The sequence below is a fragment of the Squalius cephalus genome, assembly GCF_949319135.1.
Source record: "Squalius cephalus genome assembly, chromosome: 16".
Taxonomy (NCBI): domain Eukaryota; kingdom Metazoa; phylum Chordata; class Actinopteri; order Cypriniformes; family Leuciscidae; genus Squalius; species Squalius cephalus.
In genome coordinates this window covers 8441942-8462730 of record NC_137137.1, presented here as the reverse complement: position 1 = coordinate 8462730, position 20789 = coordinate 8441942, and the positions used below count along the sequence as shown (strand labels likewise).

Below are 20789 nucleotides of genomic sequence, written 5' to 3'. Positions count from 1 at the left end.
AAGAAACAGCAATGCTTCATGGTTCAGGCCCAATGATTCAAGTATGGGACCATAAAGTGGCCCTGTTTAGTGTTTACCCAAAACAGTGGAGACTAGTGGCACCACAGATATTCAACATTGGTTTAAAACCTGGGCTAATTGCTTCTGATAAGGCCACCAAAGCTATGCCAGAAGACAAAGGAGAGCTTCAGAGTACAGCTATTTGGGACCTCCATCATGTAGGGGTTTGGTTGAGAAGATCACAGGACGTTCCGCCAGTTTCTTCCAGGCCAAGGAGCATAGAACTTGTTTGTGTGAGTCGTGCTCCATAAATATTGGCTGTGTGAAAAAAAATTGGTTGTAAGCCAAGATTTGATGGTCCAATTAGTCGATTCCAGCAGAAAAATAAGCTACGTACCCTTGGTTATGATAACATTGACCTCAAAACTAAATTAATCTTTGTTGTGTGATATAGACGAACATTTGCACCCAGCTGTTGGTCTTTCAGAGAGTGCCAAGGGCCGAAGAGAGAGCCAAGAGCAAGCTTTACATGCTACAAAGATCTGATTGTCTGCAAATATTCACTCTCCAACCAAACATAGCTAAGAGCTTGTGTTTAAGCAGGATACTGTGAAACGTTTTAAAGATTTTTGTTCTGATCAGAGCAGGGATGACAGAACATAATCTGTATAAAACTCCAATTCTAATGTCGGGGAAAGGAGCCAGAAGCAACTATCAAACGGTTAAAACATCCAAGACATGCAAAGTATCTCCTTAAGGAACTATAACAACACATAAATTATAAAACAAAATTGACCACCCTAAGAATGGCAGAGAAACAGAGAGAGTTATCAGTTCATGATCAGCATTTATTCTGCTGAAAATGGGTCAGTGGCAATGAGAGCACAAACTGGTTCTCCCACCAGAGATACATGTAAGCGAAACATTACTCACACATGCCAATAAACATAGGAAAGCACTGGAATGACATACTAAATGCCGGGGGTCAAAGGTTCAAACAAATTGTTTCCTGACCTACTCTTTCCCACGACTATGTTCTGAGCGTGTGTTTATGTCTATAGCTCCTCTGGCACATTGGCAGCGACAGCAGTCTTGGCACGCAGACATAATGACCTGGCAGAGTCTCACCTGACTGAACTCCAGGTATCCCAGATTACCAGCTCTCAGCAATCTGTACACCTCAACTGTGAAGTCTACATTCATCCCGATACATTTGAATATGACATTTTAGGTTCAAAACGCTCTCCATCCACACTATCATTTTCAAGCCTTTTGCAAAAGTTTCCAAAGATACTTAAATCATCTGCGCATGTGTAAAACATTAAAAGCTCACTGAAATGATACTGGGAGACCAGACATAATAAAATTCTCACGCTATTCTTCAGGCATGATCACTTTATTAGCAAAAATCTCACCACTTGCTGGTATGTTTAAATCACACTCAGTCGCTACTCTATGTATGGTCTAAAATGAAATTGCCTTTCATTTTAAAATTTTAAGGTTAGATAATACAAATTACATGTGCTTCCTTGAGAGAGCATATTTGAAATGCACAATTGTCTGATTTTAGCACTCAAATTCTGCACCTAACAGGACTAATGTGGTTGTTTTGTAGCTATTTGTAAAACACACAGATGGTTGTCAAAAGCCTGACCAGTCAAAAACAGAAAGAATATCCTTCAACTGAACTATCTTGACAGGAGCCTCCTACATCTGCCTTTGTCTTGAGTCACTGCAGCAGGGGTTGAAGACAGAAGTCGCTTTTTAGGCTGATGTATAACAAGCTTTTCAGTCAAATCTTGACATGACTGTCACAAGATAAGTGCATGATCTTAGATCAGGTGCAAAGGGCAACTTCGTTCTGCAGATTTCCTCAAGATCTCTATACATTTTAAACAATGACTCTTTAAATTACCGTATAAAATCTTATGATATGTGCATTTACATTCTCAAATGATTATGCATCATAGCCACAATGTATAAGTTCATGTAAATGACTTAAGGAAAGTTTTAAATCTGTCAGTTTATTCAAGACTTGAGAAAAATCTGACCATTTAAAAAATCTCAAGTAAATGCATCTTTTATGCATCTGGATCTTAATGAGAAAACCTTATAGTTATCGATATTTTATTATACACATACTGTTCAAATATTTGAAGTCAGAAAGACTTTTTTGAGCAAAGAGGATGCATCAAATTGATTAAAGTGACAGTAAAGACATTTAAAAAAGGAATGCACGATATATCGGCCACCATATGGGTATCTGCTGATATAGTATACCGGTACCGATAAAAAAAATGTGGCCTATATATTAAAGCCGATAAATAATGGATTATTTTCCTTCAGCAGAGACAGTTAAGATGTGCGCTGTTTGCTGTTTGGTTTTGAATTGCTTAAAATATAATTAGAATCAATACAAGAAAGGAAAATATAGTTCAGTGCAACATGTGCAGTGCAAGTCTGTCATATAGGCTACATAAAATTATAATGAGTAAATTACAATTGTGTGCTTGGGACATGGCTTTTAATAGTGAGACTTGTTTTTGTAATTAGAATCTCAAATTATATAAAAATTTGGTATTAGATTTATCTGCTATCGGCATCCCTAATTTGTAAAAGTTATGATAAATTTATATACTTATATATATATATATATATAAAATAAAATCAGCATATTAAATGATTTCTATAATATAATATTTTTTCATAGAAAAGTTCATAGAAAAAGAAAGTCTTTTCATCTACTTGTTGGTTGACATTGGCTAATTCAATTCATTTATGAAACCCAAAACACTACAACACACTAAACTATGAAATAAACAATTACTATCCAAGCCTTGCGAGCACTGTAACAGGTCTAACCAGTTTGCTCTACAAAAGACTGAATCACCACATCGAAGCCCTGTTAACAATTCTTTTAACAGCACATACAGAGTTCAGTTCATGCGCTTCATATGGTCGTACAGTTGTGTACAACTTACAAAACAGACCTGTGCAGCGGCTCCCCTGAAATCATCATACAGGCTTCAAACAAATAACTTTAGGAGATGTAAAAAAAAAACACAAGGAAACTGTTTTAATAATAGCAAGGGTTTAAATGTCAGTTTCCTGTACTCAGTTGAGCATTGTGTGATTAAGTTTCAATCAGGCTCTTTGTCCTTCCTTACATTGATTAAAGTACACACAATCCCTCACAGCTCAAGTCGAACCACAGGATCTACGTTCATATTGCTTTGCACTAATAAAAGCACTGGACAGCAAAAATGTCACACAAATATCCTCCATGATACTCAGAACTAACAAGTTGTCTTATGCGCTAGGCGTTTTCTTTGTTATGTCTTACAATTGGGCAATTCTGAAAGGTGTAAACTGATCACACCCAAGGCGTCACGCCACTACTTTAATAACCAAAATCAACACTTGACGAATAAAGAGTGACATTAAAAACATTAATTGAGTTTTAATGTCTCTAAATAGAGCACACGTGGATCTAGCGCAAAGTGCATTTGAGGAGAGCCATGATGAAAAGTGCACAAGCATTTAAGGGATTGAATGGCATTTCATTTATCAGAGCCAAGGCTAAGGATGGAAAAACGTCCACATTTTATGACTAAAAAGACATATACCATGAGACCATGAAGCACACAACTTGATTATTCAGCATGTTCCATGTACAAAGGGATTTGCCACAGGATTACAGATGAATGCAATCTACAAAAGACCATTTCTAATGAGGAGGATATGCCATATTTCACAACATAGGGGATTTACGGTATGAGAAATTGAGACAGCCAATTCAAGCCAAATTTAGGGCAAACAGACAGTATCGGATGTCCAACACCAAACATCCAGCGACACGTAAAAGCTCTGCAATATGTCCAATCTAACAAGTCCAATGTCCATTGGACAGTATAATTAGTCAAACTGCTAGTAATTCATTTATTTATCAAAGTTTACAGCACTCATGTTCATGATCTTGTTAAAAACAACACAATGAACACCACTCACTGCTACAGTTCTCGCATTCTTGAACGACTTGCTTGAAAGTCTTTTGCATTTCTTTATTGATGTCTTAATTACACAACTGCCCTTGTTTGTAAGAATAAATGAGTTATGAAAGTCACACACACACAAAAAAAACTGGATTTTCCAGCATAACATGGTAGTTGTGTTTTGAAACAGCATTTGGATTCTAGATGCTCTTCAGATTGTTGAAGCAGGCAGACCTTCTTGCAGCAGTTACCAGCTGGTCAGAAGATCTTAAGGTGGTCAAACTGTTTTTGGACGCATTAATTATCAGCCAGCAAATGATCAGCTTGGACCAGTTCGAAACCAGCTATTTTGTAACCAACAGGTCAGGAACCCAGAGAATATTCAAATAAAAACAGAATCTTTACCAAAACCTTTTAGTTAAATCTGTTAATTACTCAGTTAACTTTAGTATAAAGGCTAAAATAAACCAATACACTAGTATGAGCCAAGTTACACTGTCATAAGAACACCTAAACTTATATTCACTCACTTACTCACACACAAACACAGCAACAACAAAACAATTATTAATCTGGATGATCAATCACAAATAGGCAATTCCGTGCATAGTAAGTAAAGTTGTAACTAAAACATAGCTTAAACCACCGTTTACACCTATTATCCTCAAAAATCCTTGATGATACATGTGATATTTCTAGCAATGCCTCACACATCCTCTGCTTTTTGTCCAGTAGCCCAATCTGAAGGGCAACACCCCTGTAACAGACCCACACACACTCGACGGGCTTTATTGTCTCCCAATAGTTCAGCTTATGCCGAAACGATGCATTTTTATTATTATTTAAAAGGCCAGTGTGCCATTGGAACATGGCAGACATGAAGCCCAGACAATAAAATGTGGCATCAAACTGCAAACGTGGTGCCAATGGTCAACCCGTAGATCTAAACACATTAGAAGATTCATTTCAAGCTATTCTTTAACAGCACATCATCTTCAGCATTCTCCCTGTCACCAATAAGCAACAATGGAAACAGATCGTGGAGACTGCTGGGAGAAACTGTTGTTTATATTAAAATAATAATACATATATGATATATTATCTCTGTTATACGCGAAAAAAACGAGTTAATAGAGGTTGATCCTCTGCCCAGCTCTTAGTCATCGAAACTGGGTGTGAAACCTTTACATTAGGTTTGATTTGGAATGTCAGTAGAATTATATGAAACGTCACGCGTGATACATTTAAAACTTGGTACATTCGAAAAGCGAAATGTTACAATGTATCAAACTCTCGCATTATTTCTGGCGGTAAAGGTGTACTGACACAGTAAACCCAACAGGACAGACCGAGAATACACAGACAGCTTGACTAGGACACCTTTCCTGAAGTCATGCCAAAACCCGAGTTGTTTTGTGAGTGAACAAAAGGCCACAAGGAACGGACAATGGGGAAAAGTGCGCTTACCCAAAGATCCGTTCCCCAGCTCATAGCGAAAAACTCCAAGAACTAACGTCTCCTCCGCATAAAACTCCAGGGTTGCTTGTTCTTCCCTCTCTTTGCCGTCGTGTAACTCTCTATACTCCAGTGAAGCCAGCAGCGACAACCTCACGGCTCAGGGTTTTCCCATTTCCGACCAACAATGCGTCTCTGCCGCGGGGAAATGGAGGGATGTGATTGTCCAATAGCGCCTCTTACCCGTCAGAGCTTGCAAGTGGAGAGGTAGAGTAACTACACATAACTACTGGAGCACAGGAAAAACGATTCTGCCATTTAGATTTTAAATCACTGTTAAGAGTTTGATGAGAATGTGATAAGAAATTGTATTGTATTGTTACATTCATTTAATATATCAAATATTTAATATGACAGAAAAGTCCATAATGTCCTGTTGAAGATACAACTTGACAAATGTCAGTTAAGGTACAGTGGGTTGCTTCAAGTCTTAAAGGGATAGTACCCCCCAAAATTTAAATTCTGTCATTTATTACTCACCCTCATTCTAAACCCATAAGACTTTCGTTCATCTTTGGAACACAAATGAAGATATTTTTGATGAAATCTGAGACCTTTCTGTCCCTCCGTTGACAGCTACACTGACACTTTGACGCTTCAAAAAGTTCATGAAGAGATCGTAAATATGAATCAGCCTGTACCATGATGGTAGTTGAACAAACTCCGGGTTACAGGATTAGTAGATTAGTATCCAACCAGGCTTTGTTGGTACCATGATGCTGATCATCAACCTTCTCTGTCAACTCAGGCTTTGATCCTGAGTTTAGGAGTGACATCAGCAGCGAACAGCCAATCACACGGTGACAAAGAGAGAAACTGCGATTCATTTCTCGCGCGAGAAGCAACGCGATTCACTTCTCTCTTCTGCAGAATATTACGAGATTTAAAAAAATATATATTAAGAATTTAAACAAATTTACACAGCAAGAAGAAAATAGCTGTCTATGAAAGAGGACAACTAAAAGAAAAAGTCTTGCTATATCAGTGCAAGTAAAAATTGTGAAGTTAATTTATAGTTGATAAAGGTATATTGAACATTTAAGCTCACATGTAGTCACTATTGATTCTAAAGCATATTCATAAATCCTTCATGTATTTATTCATTAAAATTGTGCGTAATAATTGATAAACTAAAATTGAATGTGTGATCGATTAAGGGTATATCTAATATCTAAATCATACAAAATTATAATTCTAAATAAGCGTAATATTTAATAGTAAAAGCCAGATGATTTTGTCTTTAAAAATCATTTGCTTTGTAGTGACCTTTAATTTGGAGTAGAAACAGGTGGAGTGACTTTATCCTTTGCTCACAGCTGATTGGTCCAAGTTCGGTTTGGAACCTTACCTGGAACATAACCTGCCCCCGGTTAGCTGTGGAGCGTAAGTTACTATGGCGATGAACACTGCTAAAAGCCAAACCACTTTAATAGTGCCTAAAACCCAGGGTTGGCGCAAACTAAACTGAAACATAGCTGGCTAGCCTCCTAAACCGGCTTCATGGTATAAGCCCCAGTTGTGGCAAACGGAATCTCAAGCATGTTCGCTTGACGTGCGAGAACCAATGAGATTCATTCTCATGTGTTATGCAGCACGGTTGAGCTTCTGTTTTATGTTCGCTGATCAATGTTTATATGTGAATAAAAGCCTAAAGTAAATCTGTTCATCATATAAAGTGATCAAGTCTCTTCAGCAAATTTTGAAGAAATCGCTTACTAAACTAAACTAACGGTAACTAAAAACTAGGGTAATTGACAAATAACCATGTACTTGATCTTTTTCTGAATGTACTGTTTTCTGGATGAAATGTTTTGTTTTATGAAATGTTTTAAAAACAGTCTCAGATGCATGTCACAGTACTTATTAATAAAAAAATGATAATACAAACTCCCAAACCAATGTTTCAACAGTTTCTTTATTCATTATTTACATCAAGTGTAACACTGAGGAAGGACTTCACAGTAATATACTATTAAAAGTGAGCTTTAAATTAGAATCACACAAAATATACTTTTTACAAAACAGAAAAAAAATACTGTTGATCTGTCAACCTCTGCCTTTTTAATCCCTGTTAAATTCACATATTCAAAATTAAGAGTGTTTTATTTTCATTGCACTTGAAGGACTAGAGAGGTGGCCTTTGGTATATAAATTTCTTCAGCACTTAAAATCTGACCTTACAAAAAGACAGTCTCCAAAGAATGTGAGTTCCAGGATTCAACATAAAAAGTAGATCAATAAATAAACCAAAAATAAATAAAAGTGACAAACAAAAATGTAAAATAAAAAAAATGCACAATCTTGGGTAATTAAAATGAAACTGAAAAAGACTGAATTCTGATGACTATGTTTGTGAGACAAACGGCTTTGCACCCGAGACCGTGTGTGGCTCATAAAGCATAAACTATTGGACAAGATAGTTCTCTCTGAAGTGTTCCTAAATACATGATACAATCAAATATTGTTTCATGTACAAACTTTCAGAGGTTTGGCAATTTACTAAAATAAAATTGACTGGCAATGAAAGAAAAAGAACCGGCTGTTTTAATAAAATGTTTAAAAGGCAAAACGCTCCCTGACAATCATGTAAAACTGACATACGAAACAGTCACTCTTTTCCCCCTCAGTTGTTTGGTAATGAAACATTTTCAGACATAATAAATGGAATAGACAACCTGCATGTGTTTGAAAGAGAACTGCTAAATCACACATGGAAAATATTTTCTGTGATTACAAGAGAGGTATTCCTGACAAAGCAAAAGATATTGATGAGCTCTCTCAGTAAAATAAGACCAGACTTCAAGCACTGTCTTTTTCTTGTTAAAGGACAGATCATTGCACTTTTTCCTATTCAAGTTGGACACCTCACATCCCCAGATGTCTAAACAGGGCAGCTTGAATGATAATAAAGGCTTCAAAATTCCCATTTGCCACCTTAAAATTGATATTGAATATTTGAGAGCAAAATATATTTACATAAACATATCTTTAACATGACCTTGCAGTGCACAAAACATTAAATCTCTCACAAAAGGCACCATGTAATATCAGGAAACATTGCCCAGCATGGCAGGAAAAAAAATGGCAAAACAAGCTATGTTAGTGTAGGCAAATTATGCTGTGATCTAGAGTAACAAAAAGTGTTCTGAACAAACAACTTGTATGTATTTCTGCAGCAGAGGAACTGAAATGTCATGGAGATGTATGGCAAAACAATTTCGCCTTCCAAATCATCCATATTACATACCCTAGATAGTGAATTAAGGCAAGGCAATTAACACTTATATTTTAAAAATGTGCTCCAGTGTAATCGGTACAAATCAGCTTCATTGCATTTTAATTATGACATTGCAGGGTACCCACAAAAATCTCATTTATGCAAATTCTAATAGAAATCTATCATTTCATGAATACAGACTCAGAAAACACATGTAACCGTTTGTGTCCTGAAGAAAATGCTTCTTTTAATAATGTTTCTTTTTTAATAAAGGTTGAACGATGTGAAGGGAGACTATGGAAAAACACACACACACGCACACGCGCACACACACACACTTGTTTTTTAACAAATGAATACATTCATAATGTAGATGCACAGATGGAGACCGAGACCCTCACACCAAAACCTCACCACAAGGACACAAGTCAGTATGACCTTTCACGCCTGTTTGTGGGTATAAAATAATAAGCAATATCTACAATATCATAAAAATGCCTGTGCTTTTAATAGAAAATAACTTAAAATTCAAGTTTACAAATGGCGACATTCTAAAGTGAAATCGAAATAAAGTTACAAATCAATGTGCTAAAGAAAATGCAGTTTGTGTTAAAAGACTTGGCAATACTTGTATTTGTAGTGTTGCTGCTTCTGTTTTGGCAATATGACATAGTCATCAAATAAATTCAGACTATCCACAAATCAAATAATTTCCCCATTGCAAATCAATAAAATCTAGAAATATATTGAGAACTCTAGAGTATGAATGTAGTTCTGTGCCATCTTGCTACTGGGGGAATTATCTAAAGGCCACAGATATAAAAGGCCAAACATGATCCATGTGGTGACAGATCCAACATCATTTCAACTATGCCACAGCAAACCACTACTAATAACTATAATGCATGGACCATATCCAAATAAAGACTAATGGTCATCAAATGCTGTAGTGTTTAACAAATGTGGTCAAATTAAAAATGACAGTATGGGATGTAGACAGAAGTCATTTTAGTGTGTAAAATGAAACTGAACAAATGTGTATAGAGCTGACTGTGTTTGCAATCCACATTCATTTCTACTGTATGTTCTAAACAAGCAATGTTGTTTAAGCAAAATTGATTTATGTTTTAAATGGCATTTCCAAGTTTGCATTGACATGCAAATATCCAGTTACTGTGAATCAAATGCAAATTAAAGAACCAAAAAAGTGAATGGAAAACTTTATCTAAATACAAAATGGACGATAAGTGGACCAGTTAGCGTGTAGTCGGCTCACCTTAACCTGTGCAACCCCTGTCTATTTGTGAAAATTCATTCTTTCATACCAAGATAAAACTGTAAATATTAATTACAAAGTAAATTTGTCAAAAGCAAAACCATGTGTATTCTGGTAGTGACAAAAAGCTTATATACAAAGAACTCTGTTCCCAACTGGCAATTTCAATGAGAAAGTCACCTGTAAACAATAAAGATAGAGAGAGTGTGTGTATGTGTTTGTATTCATTTTCTGAGGTACTTTTTAGAGAATAATCTCTGTCCCCCAAAATTTAAATAAAACTAGATTGATTCTGGAGCAAAAAGTTTCAAGGGGTACAGGAGGAGGAGTTTTGGAAGGTGTAGCAGACACAGTGGCTACCTTTGCACTACATCACTGATCTCTTTAATGCACGTGTGCAAGTTGTCAAGAGCCGGGCTGGTCCCAGGTGCCCCTAGTGCCGCTCCCCCACCCGCAGAGGAAGCACGCAGCTCCTGTAGACTCAACTCCAGTTTACCCACTGCCTCGCGAAAGGCAAACTTATTACGCGTCTGTGGGATGCAATCGACATACCCCGAGCAGTAGTCCAAAAGTTGGTGTCCCACATCCAGGACCTGGCTGCTGGAAGAAAGCTCGGTGTTGCCTTGAAGAGCACTACTCAAGCATTCAGCACATTCCAAAAGAGCCTCCTTGCTGATCTTCTCCAGGGGGATCCGTTCTGTCTGCTGCCGAGTCCTTCTAAGGGTGGGTTTAGCGGAAGTAGGGCCAGGTCCGCCACTGGAAGAACCATTGGCCATCTTAGTCTGGGTGGTGGTGTTGCTAGTGTGGACTATGGGAGCTGGAGGCACTTGTGGTGGTGGTATTGATGGACGCGCCCCTCTGGCTTCTCTCCCTGACCTTTTGACGCCATCTCCATTGACCTCCATGTTCCCACTGACTGCTTCATCGGCTGCATCGGCACTGTAGGTGTGTTGGAGGGAGCGGAGCATGGGCGGTGGAGGAGGTGCACATTTTGGCTTTACCAGTCGTGGTCGGTCACGATCCCCACTGTCAGACAGCAGTTTGAAGCGGTTGCCCTGAGAGTCCACGCCAACTAGGCCGTCGGCCGAGCTGTGCTTTAGGGTCGGCGAGATCAGAACTGGAACTTTGTGGTTGTGCAGATTGACTGAACCAAGAGTGGAGGTTTTCGATGGAGATGACCAGCCTTGCCTGTCATCTTGCCCATCTTTTCCCCGTGTATTTGAGTCCGAATCAGCCTCTCCCCCTACACCTGGTGCCCTTACTCCACCTGCCACCCCTCGTGGCAAGAGTTTGGCTTTGGGACGATCCCGTATCTGAGCCGTACCTTCGTCAAGCTTCCTCAGGATTGCATCCGAAGGTCGTGCTGCCCCGTTTTCCGGCTGTGAGGTGGTGGAAGCGGTGCGCTCTAGTGGGGGTTTGCTACGGTTTCTTGGTAATGTCAATGCCATGCGCTCTAAGTCTGGCAACCCAGCAGACATAGAGGAAGTTGAATTGGAACGAGGGAACGGCTTGGTTCCACTCCCTTCGTCTATCCCGGAAGGCTTACCAGTCCGCAATCCCAGGGTCTTTTTGATAAGGCGAGGGGTGAAGAAGCCTGCTAGGCTTCCCCAGCTACTGCTGCCTCCCACTTGACCAGAGGTTGCTCCAGAGTTTGAACATGAGGGCTTCTGCCCAAACGTGGCCCCACAACAGCGGGACTGCACATGGTTCCCCTCACCATGAGATGGAGAGAAACTCAACCCATCAGTTTGGGGCAAAGGAGGAGGGCCAGCAAACCCAGCCGTGGGCTCATACTTTTTATGGGGCTGGGTCTCCATCTCCCGGAAAGAGCTGCTCCTCTTGGGTGGCATTGGGAGATTCTGCTGCTGCTGAGGTGAGGACGAAGTAGAAGATGAGGACATGGACTTCTTCTTCATGAAAGAACTGAAGAAGCCAGCTTTGCGGTCACGGGTGAAGGTGGTGTCCTGGGAGTCCTCCAGCAGGCTAGAGGGAGACTTATCCCTCTGTTTACGTGGTAGGGCCGGAGAGCTGCTGAAGCGTCCATCACCAACAAAAAGGGATGCTGCAAGACCTGAACACAATGGGACAACAGAACCAAAGGTCAAAGAGCAGCAACATAAGAGGTAGTAGTTGACATGCAAACTTAATACTTATGCGCTTTCATATTTAAATGGCTTGTGTCACCATGGAACACTTGCTTACATGATTCAGTGCACAGATTTCTTATTGTCACATTGTGATTGCTTGACTATAAATTTACTATTTAATTCATTACATTGTTGCCAATAGTTTTGCCTCAAGCAAATGTATCAAAGATAAACTTAAGAGTAACACAGTGTAAATGAAGGCTGTGGAGTGGTATTTGAAATCACTGCAACATTCAATCCTTTGCACTATTGCTCTGCCTATGACCAAAATTGTAATTTATATAACCTAACCTTGCATATTCTTTTATACAAGAAACTGTGTAGTGTGCCAATGAGATGCTTGCTCTCATAATTCAAATAAGAGGACCTGACACTATGCCAGGGCTGTCTCTTTAATTCATGGGGTAAAATGTTTCATAAGTGGGCCAAGATATGTTTAATGTATTTGTCATAGGTCCTGTGACAAACAGGGTGTCTAAATATTTGCAATATAGAGAGTGTATCACTTGATATGTAGGGGACAGTAAGATTGTCCAAAAGATAGGACAATAATTACAGAAATGGGAATACAAAATATGTTTAAATGTTTAAAAAAAAAAAAAAAAACCTTTTAGCATCCTTAAAAGTTTTGAGAACATGACAAAAAGAGGCAGCTTTACCAAACATTTTTTTTTTATAAAACAATCCCACCTTAAAAGTTTATTTTGCATAAACTTTGTAATTTCAATAAATAAGACATAAATAGTTGAGTAGAAAAACAATATTGCACAATACATAAAATTCTTTAATTGTGAGTAAGGTTAAACAGATTTGAATCATAATATAGGTACACATGCAGTTGGTGAAGTGCTTTTGTGCATACTTGTGGTTTAGTGACATGCAGAAAATGGGAACAAACCAGCAATAGAATGAAATCAGATGTATTTACAGAAAAATGATCAAAACATGAGAGTGAAAATCTGTTATGAATGTTTATGAACATGTCAGTCATCTGTTCATGATACATTTTGAACATATTTAAAATGAATGTAAATAAAAGGGATATACAGGATATAACATTTTTTATTTATATATTTATTTTTTAAACTTTTTTAATATTCCTATGTTTGTGAATATACGTAGGGTTATATACTGTATAGCTCTGTTAATCGATAAGGAACACCACTCCCATTCTCTTGAGTTTCTTTCTGAGCCGACTGAGCCGGAGTTGGGTCTGTATACCTGCAGGGCCATGGGGTCCTGCGTCTTCCATATTCTCTTTGTTCTCAGAGTGTTTCTTCTGGCTACGAGACTTTGAGGGCAAGAGTGGCATATCGTGGCCGAAGGTGTGTGCGAGCCCACATTGCCCACCAGATGCGGTTTTACATAGTTCTTCGGCTACCTCTGGAGAAGAGTTAGCAGAGAGAAGGTGCATGTTAATATTGTGTTTTACATGAAAGTAGGGTCAAATCTTTTTAAAATGTCAACCTCAACTTTATTTCAGTCACTTTTCAATGGTAAAGTCAATACAAACTGCACCAAAGTAATTTATCGTTTAAGACTGTTTATTGTGCATTGAGTTTTCTCTGCTTAATCGTCAAGTGTATAAGATCTGCATGAAGTCTGCTCAGTCTACAGCTTCATCTGGCACTCACAACAGATGATGTAATAATACCTTCTGAGATGCTTGAGTCATGGAACATGGTCTCAAACGCCTGGTGAATCTCAGCAAATGAGGGTCTATCCAGTGGACTCCACTGCCAACCTGCCAACACACAACAAAATATGAATTTACATAATGACCAAAACCTTCACTAAAGTTCAAAGGCTTGGGGTCTGTATTTTTTACTTTATATATTTAAAAAGAAAAAAACATATGAAGTATTCTGAATTTCAACATGACCTCATGGTACGGTAACCTGAGTGATAAAAATAGATAAGTTAAATAAAAAAGTTGTCCAAGATTTTTAATGAAGCCAGTAAGGTACTAGGCCAGATGCAGAGACATTTGTATGATTTAAATGTATTTAAAGCCATGCAAAATGACTCAATGATAATGCAGGATGTGTCTCATGCCCTTCATGGTGAGGTCCAACTGCTGCCATCGGGGAGGCAACCACGGGAAATGAAAGGACTGATACAGGATAAAGTGTATCAGTTATCCTTTATGCCTAACGCTGTTAAAATTTTAAATGTGAGAGATGACTATTTTAAGAAATTATACAAATTATTTTGTTAATGTGTATGCTATTTATGTATGTATTGTCATTTATGTATTGTACAGTGAAGCCGGAGAAACATTTCCATCACATGGATAATAAAGTTGCTGAACTGAACTAAAGTTAATACTTAAATTTAATGTAACCTTTCTGAATATATCAAAAGTGACAGTAAAGACAATTTCAAATAAACACTGTTCTTTTGAACTTTCTGTTCATCAAAAAATACTGAAAACCAATGTCATGGTTTCCACAAAATATTAAGCAGTACAACTGTTGTCAACATTGAAAATAATAATAAATGTTTCTTGAGCACCAAATCAGCATATTAGAATGATTTCTGAAGGGTCATGTGACACTGAAGACTGGAGTAATGATACTGAAAATTCAGCTTTGCCACTGTAATAAATTATATTTAAAAATATATTAAATAGAAAACAGTTATTTTAAATTGTAATAATATTTCACAACATTACTGTCTACTGTATTTTTGATCAAATAATTGCAGCCTTTGTGAGCATAAGAGATGTTTTTTCAAAAAAAAAACAAAAAAAAAAACTCTGATCCCAAACCTTTGAATGATAGTGTAGTTACCATGGGTTACCATATTTGGCACATCACTTGACATCATGTCACTTTCACTTTAGTTAGTGTCATTCATATATATATATATGACACTTCACATTATTTGAATATACACTAATGATGTTATACTTTAAATATTCTTTTATGTTATTAAGTGAAAGCTATAAATAAAGAGTCGAAATTCACTATCGTTGATACTCACAGGCTCTCATGAGCTCGTAAACTTTAGGGGGACAGCCCTCGGGCTGCTCCATGCGGTAGCCCTTCTCCAGCAGGTCGTACACCTGAGACAGGTCGATTCCTGGGTATGGAGACATGCCGTACGTCGCAATCTCCCAAAGCAAAACTCCAAATGCTGGGGAGTTTGAAGTAAATAAGTGAGTCAGTCTGCAACACATAACTCTTTATAGCGTAAAAGAACTTCCAACACACAATACTCGTGACAAAATGAAATAAGAAACTGACCCCACACATCTGATTTGATGGAGAAGGTGTTGTAGGCCAGACTCTCTGGTGCTGTCCATTTGATGGGGAATTTGGCACCTGCATGAGCGGTGTAAGTGTCGCCTGTCATCAGACGGCTCAGTCCGAAATCAGCCACCTTGACCACGTGATTCTCTCCAACCAGACAATTACGAGCTGCCAAGTCCCTGAGAAAGAGATTGACAAGCTATAGTGAGATCTCTCAATAAGATTTAAGAAAAGTTAAAACAATGTAATCAATGAGAAAAAGGGAACTTAAATGACATCTTCAGCGCCCTAAAGTCCAGTGAAGTCTGAAGAACTGCGCTCACCTGTGGATGAAGTTCTTCTTCTCCAGATACTCCATGGCGGAGGAGATCTGAGTGGCCATGTAGAGCAGCACCACAGCGTTCACCTGTTCTCTGTCACACTCACGCAGGTAGTCCAGCAGGTTCCCGTGGGGCATGTACTCCGTCACTATGTAGAATGGAGGCTCCAGTGTACACACACCTAGAAGGGGGCATCAGAACTAACCAATTAAGCACAAGTATATATGTATATTATAATATATATATAATCAAATCAGACTTTTGTCACAAAATGACAGATTTTTTATGAAGATACATTTATATCTGATACCGTTTTATGTACGTTTTTAGATGTGATACCATTTTGTTTTTACCCAGTTTTTATGACAGAACTTCAGTACTAAGAACTAAAACGTGACAACCATGCATGAAAATGTATGAATGTATATCTGTATTAAAGGGAATTATGGGCTGGTTTTGCACATTCCTAGTATACTCACCCAGTAATTGTACTAGATTGGGATGTTTCACCTCCTTCATGACTGCAGCCTCCTTCAGAAACTCCTCAACTTCCATGGTGTCCTCCTTTATAAGTGATATAACAGCATAAATATGTATAGAATAACAAGCGATACAAAAATCTATATAAAATACAATACAAAAACTCCTAAAACAGGAATCCATGAGTGCAATATAATCAACATCCTCTTGGTGGCACACAACACCACATAAACGGTTTCTGTGTATCGTTTTAAAACAAGGTTTCATTTCATAGTTAACATGAACTAACAATAAAAAAATACTTCTAACTCATTTATTAGTCTTGGTTAATGTTAATTTTATTTTAACCTTTACTAACAATTAACAGTTATATTTTTTATTAACTAACGTTAAAAAATATGACTAAAGTAATAAATGTTATGCTCATTTTTAGTTTATATAAGCTGATGCATTTACCCATGTTAACTAATGGGACCATATTGTAAAATAGTTACTGTTACCTATAATGAAAAACAATGATCTAACAAAACACACACCTTTAGTGTTTTTACAGCTACAGTGAGGTTGTACTTTTTCCAAACTCCGACGTACACCTCTCCATACTGGCCACCGCCCAATTTGTGCTTCATGGTGATGTCGGTGCGCTCCATCTCCCACTTGTCGTGGATGGGAGAGACGCCGTAGACGGTTGGCTTGTTGCATTTTGGAGCGGGATAGTGTAGTGTGGTTACCAGACCATCCGCCACTGTGGAATGATGATGAACCAGCTCAGCTAACGTGCTAAAACGACTCTCGGCTGTTACGTAGACCTGAGACAGAAGAGAAGAGTGAATTTAATTAGTCAATTATTTAAAGCAAAAGGAGCTTTGCTTTCAAAGTAAAGTGAAAGCAGCCCTACCTTTCCGTCAGAGGCGGTGTTGATCCGGTAGTGATAGACCCGTCCCTCGTAGCGAAGCGAGATGGAGAGCTGGCCAGGACTGCTCTCGCTCTCCCTCACCAGGAAGCTGCCGTTGATCAGACTGCTGAGCAGGTACTCAGCGGCGCTGCGGGACACGGGCCCATGATACCAGCTGTGCTTCTCCAGACTGTTCACGGGGGTGATGTAGTTACTGGGCACCCAACCCTGGCCGTTCTTCGAACGGACTTCACTCCACTCTCCATTCTGATTGTACCCCAACACTCGCAGCTTCTCTCCTGAAATATAAAAAAATGAGCAAGAGTGAGACAGATACAATACTGATTTATGAGAAATATACCACAATGTTTTACTAATGTTTCAGCAATGTAAAGTCCTGTTGTTCAGAATGGAATGTAAAGAGAGATTAGTCAATACAAGCCACAACAGGTCCATCGTTCAGCTATAAAAACATTCACATCTGTTTTGCCCCATAAGCTCAGACCAAGAAGAAGAACAGTGTCTTATTCCGTAAGTATTTCAAATATTTTGAGATCTGAACAAATCCTGAGGGCACCTGGGAGTGGCGGCAGCGAAGTGACAATTATGACATAAGATAAATCAATCTAGTATTTGATGTACTGCACTGTTTTTTAATGACCCCAAATACATGTGCCTTAGACGGACATGTTTGGTTGCATCACACGCCATGTCACATTTTTAAGATGCACAAGTTAAAAATAGTATTTTTACAAGATATGCCTTGAAAAGCACTTTTGAAAACATCTCAAGAGTCCTGTGTTCTGTTCCATTAAGCTGTGCTTCATCTAGCTGTTTGAAGAAGAAAAAAAATCCTCTCCAGAGTGTTGAATCACTGCGTTTACGCTGTCAAAGTGCTGTTGAAAAATATGCCATAACCAAATTAAAAAGGAGGCCCTTTATAGCATGTTTGAGTATTTATGCTGCCGAATTTCGATAAAAAAAAAAGTAAATTAAATAATATAAAAGATTATACATCATTTTTTATAATAAAATTATATAAAAATATTTTTATATTCATATACACTACTGTTCAAAAGTTTGGGGCCGGTTTTGATTTTGTTTTATGTTTTTGAAAGAAGTCACTTATGCTCATCAAGGCTGCATTTATATGATAAAAAATACAGTAATATAGTTGAATATTATTATTCACTATTTTCTATTTTAACATTTTAAAATCTAATTTATTTCTGTGATGACAAAACTGAATTTTCAGCATCATTACTCCAGTCTTCAGTGTCACATGATCCTTCAGAAATCATTCTAATATGCTGATTTGCTTTATCAATGTTGAAAACAGCTGTGCAGCGCAATATTTTTGTAGAAATCGTGAAATATTTTGTAGCACTATGAATGTCGTATAGTGTCACTTTTGATCAATTTAATGCATCCTTTTATCATTAATATTAGATAAAATACACACTTTTTAAATTTTATCTATGCTGTCCTGCTGTTCCTTCACCTTGTCACGATCCCATCAAGCATTGGTCCAGTAGAGGGCGCTCTCATTATGTCAGGGAAACAGAGTTCAGGCCCACTAGCTTTCAGACAGCAAGTGGTTTTTTGCTAATCCTAAACTGACACTGGCGCGGCAACAAGGCCCTCACGACAAGACAAGAGACTGGCGCACTGGTGCCAACCAGACGAAATTACATTACTAGCCATTAGCGGCTACTTCAGAGAGAAATAGCAAGCCGCTAACTCCCTCTCTCTGAACTAGCTTCTCTTGGCTAGTCTGTGTTTACCCACCTGCTTTTCACCCAGCTGACGGGATTACACTTTAAAACAGACATTAGCATTAGCAGTGGCCGTTCAGCATGGAGCATCTGAGACTCATGTTCCAAAGTCTATTACAACACGCTGGAAAGAGTTGTGGGCGTTAGTGCCCATGTGTTCATGCTCCTCAGCTGAATAAAACACAAACTTTAGCCTCCGTTTTCATTTTTAGCCTGGTTCTTTGTGCTTTGATCCTACAAAGTGCTGCTGGGGAGAGGAACAACAAAGATCTGAAGTAAAGAGGAAGGAGAACGATGGAAGGAAGAGGAAGGATAATAGCATGGTGTCCTTGTTATAAAGAGGGAGGAAGTTATCAATAATGGTTGTGAAAACACTCTCCGGCCTTGTTTATTCCAGGTATTTACATTTGGTCCAGGGTCACATTTGAGTTTACACTACCAATGCAATGTGGTTTTTCATTTGTGTACAAAGTGAACAATGAAACCAAGCACAACCACACTCGTCCCCTTTTGATGATCGTACCTTTCGTGATGCTCAGCGTGTTGTCACCACTGGCAACAAAGTCGTAAAGAGCAACGAAGAGGTTAGGGTCACTCTCTGCAGCACCCAACAGATTCTCCTTCGAGCTCCAGCGCACCGCTTCAGTCAGTGCCGTCGAGTCCAGTCCAAACGGCCTGTGCAGGGCCTCTGTCAGGAAGAAAGAGACATAAAGACGACGCTAGATGAGTAACAGGAAACATAAGTGACATCTCAAATGAGACAAAGCCTCTGGGAAGGGCAAAATGAAGCAATATAAGAGAGGTGACCAACAAGTGAACATCAAGGTGGAGAGGGAGCAGCGAAGTGAAGAAACAGCAACCAATATGACGCAGAATGAAAACAAGGAATGTGATTCAAAGAGGCATCACTGCTCCTTACGTCAAACCTGACTTAAGAACAATGATCGCTTTTTCAAAATCATTGGTGCAAACAATACACGAAGGCTACACAAAACAGCAATGAATCATTATACATAGGCTATATTAGATAAGGTTGATTGACATTAATTTAATGAATGTTTAATGATTTAAAGTATTATTGGAGAATGTGTTGTATTTGTATTTTTAAATAGATAGGGTGAATTCAGGGTGATTGGGACACTTTTTGCCATTGAGTTGACTTGGAAAAAGTGTCCCAATCAACCTGAATTCAGTAAAATATACTTGGTAACATTTTACATAAAAACTTGCATTAATTATATATGGCTATATTTAAATAAGCTACACTTGCCACATCCATTTTGCCATGTTAACATTAAGTATTGATCTATTAGAAACACTCCAAACACAGTTGTGAAAAGCAGATGAAAGAGAAAATAATTTGACCGAGTAAAAGCTTCCACATTGACCATACCAAAAAATACAAATAAAAAATACAAATAATACACATCCCTCGACCTGAAATCCTTCATAAAACTCACTGACACTCAGCACTGTCTATGAGACCTGCCAGTTAAAAAAAGGGCTACCTGCGGAGCAATAGTGGCCCACATCCTGAAGGCTGGACTGGTTGGTCAGCCTGGCCCTCTCTTCCTCAAAACTGCTGCTGGACAGCAGGGTCTTCAATGACATAATCTAGCAGCACTAGATTAATATATAATCTCACATGGAATACAACACAGACCTGATTTGGTGAGGGTTCTGATATTATCTGAAAGGGTTTGACTCTTAAGCAAGATTTTAAGATGGGGAGGAGCATAAAACTGCTTTGAGGTTGGAAAAATGGTGTGGGAGAGTCTCCACGCCTTCAGCATGTCTGCATATGCTGGTCTTCCTTTACAGCTGTCAACCAGCCACAAACACACACACACACACAGCATGTCTGGGCAGCTGCCCCTTTCCTTAGGGAAAAGAGTGGCAAGACAAAACTTGGGAAGGA

General features: G+C 38.4%; 2 protein-coding genes across 6 annotated transcripts in view; both read right to left on the bottom strand.

The window, feature by feature from the left end:
• Positions 1 to 5652, bottom strand: part of fnbp1l (formin binding protein 1-like) — a 47025-nt gene extending 41373 nt beyond the window's left edge. For all 4 annotated transcript variants that reach the window (XM_079897311.1, XM_079897313.1, XM_079897310.1 and 1 more), the window contains exon 1: positions 5460 to 5652. In XM_079897311.1, coding sequence (XP_079753437.1) covers positions 5460 to 5483 — 24 coding nt within the window. In that variant the 5' untranslated portion in view covers positions 5484 to 5652. The remainder of the gene's footprint in view (positions 1 to 5459) is intronic.
• Positions 5653 to 9313: 3661 nt separating this feature from the next.
• abl2 (c-abl oncogene 2, non-receptor tyrosine kinase) overlaps positions 9314 to 20789 on the bottom strand; it is a 28375-nt gene continuing 16899 nt past the window's right edge. Inside the window, exons 1-11 of one of the 2 annotated variants that reach the window (XM_079897259.1) lie at positions 20380 to 20584; positions 19395 to 19559; positions 17100 to 17395; positions 16738 to 17010; positions 16201 to 16285; positions 15725 to 15902; positions 15396 to 15580; positions 15133 to 15285; positions 13802 to 13891; positions 13369 to 13530; positions 9314 to 12071 (exon numbers count right to left, since the gene is read on the bottom strand). In XM_079897259.1, coding sequence (XP_079753385.1) covers positions 10357 to 12071; positions 13369 to 13530; positions 13802 to 13891; positions 15133 to 15285; positions 15396 to 15580; positions 15725 to 15902; positions 16201 to 16285; positions 16738 to 17010; positions 17100 to 17395; positions 19395 to 19559; positions 20380 to 20482 — 3405 coding nt within the window. In that variant the 5' untranslated portion in view covers positions 20483 to 20584 and the 3' untranslated portion in view covers positions 9314 to 10356. Of the gene's footprint in view, positions 12072 to 13368; positions 13531 to 13801; positions 13892 to 15132; positions 15286 to 15395; positions 15581 to 15724; positions 15903 to 16200; positions 16286 to 16737; positions 17011 to 17099; positions 17396 to 19394; positions 19560 to 20379; positions 20585 to 20789 lie in introns of those variants that run through there. The other variant, XM_079897258.1, reaches the window with a different exon arrangement.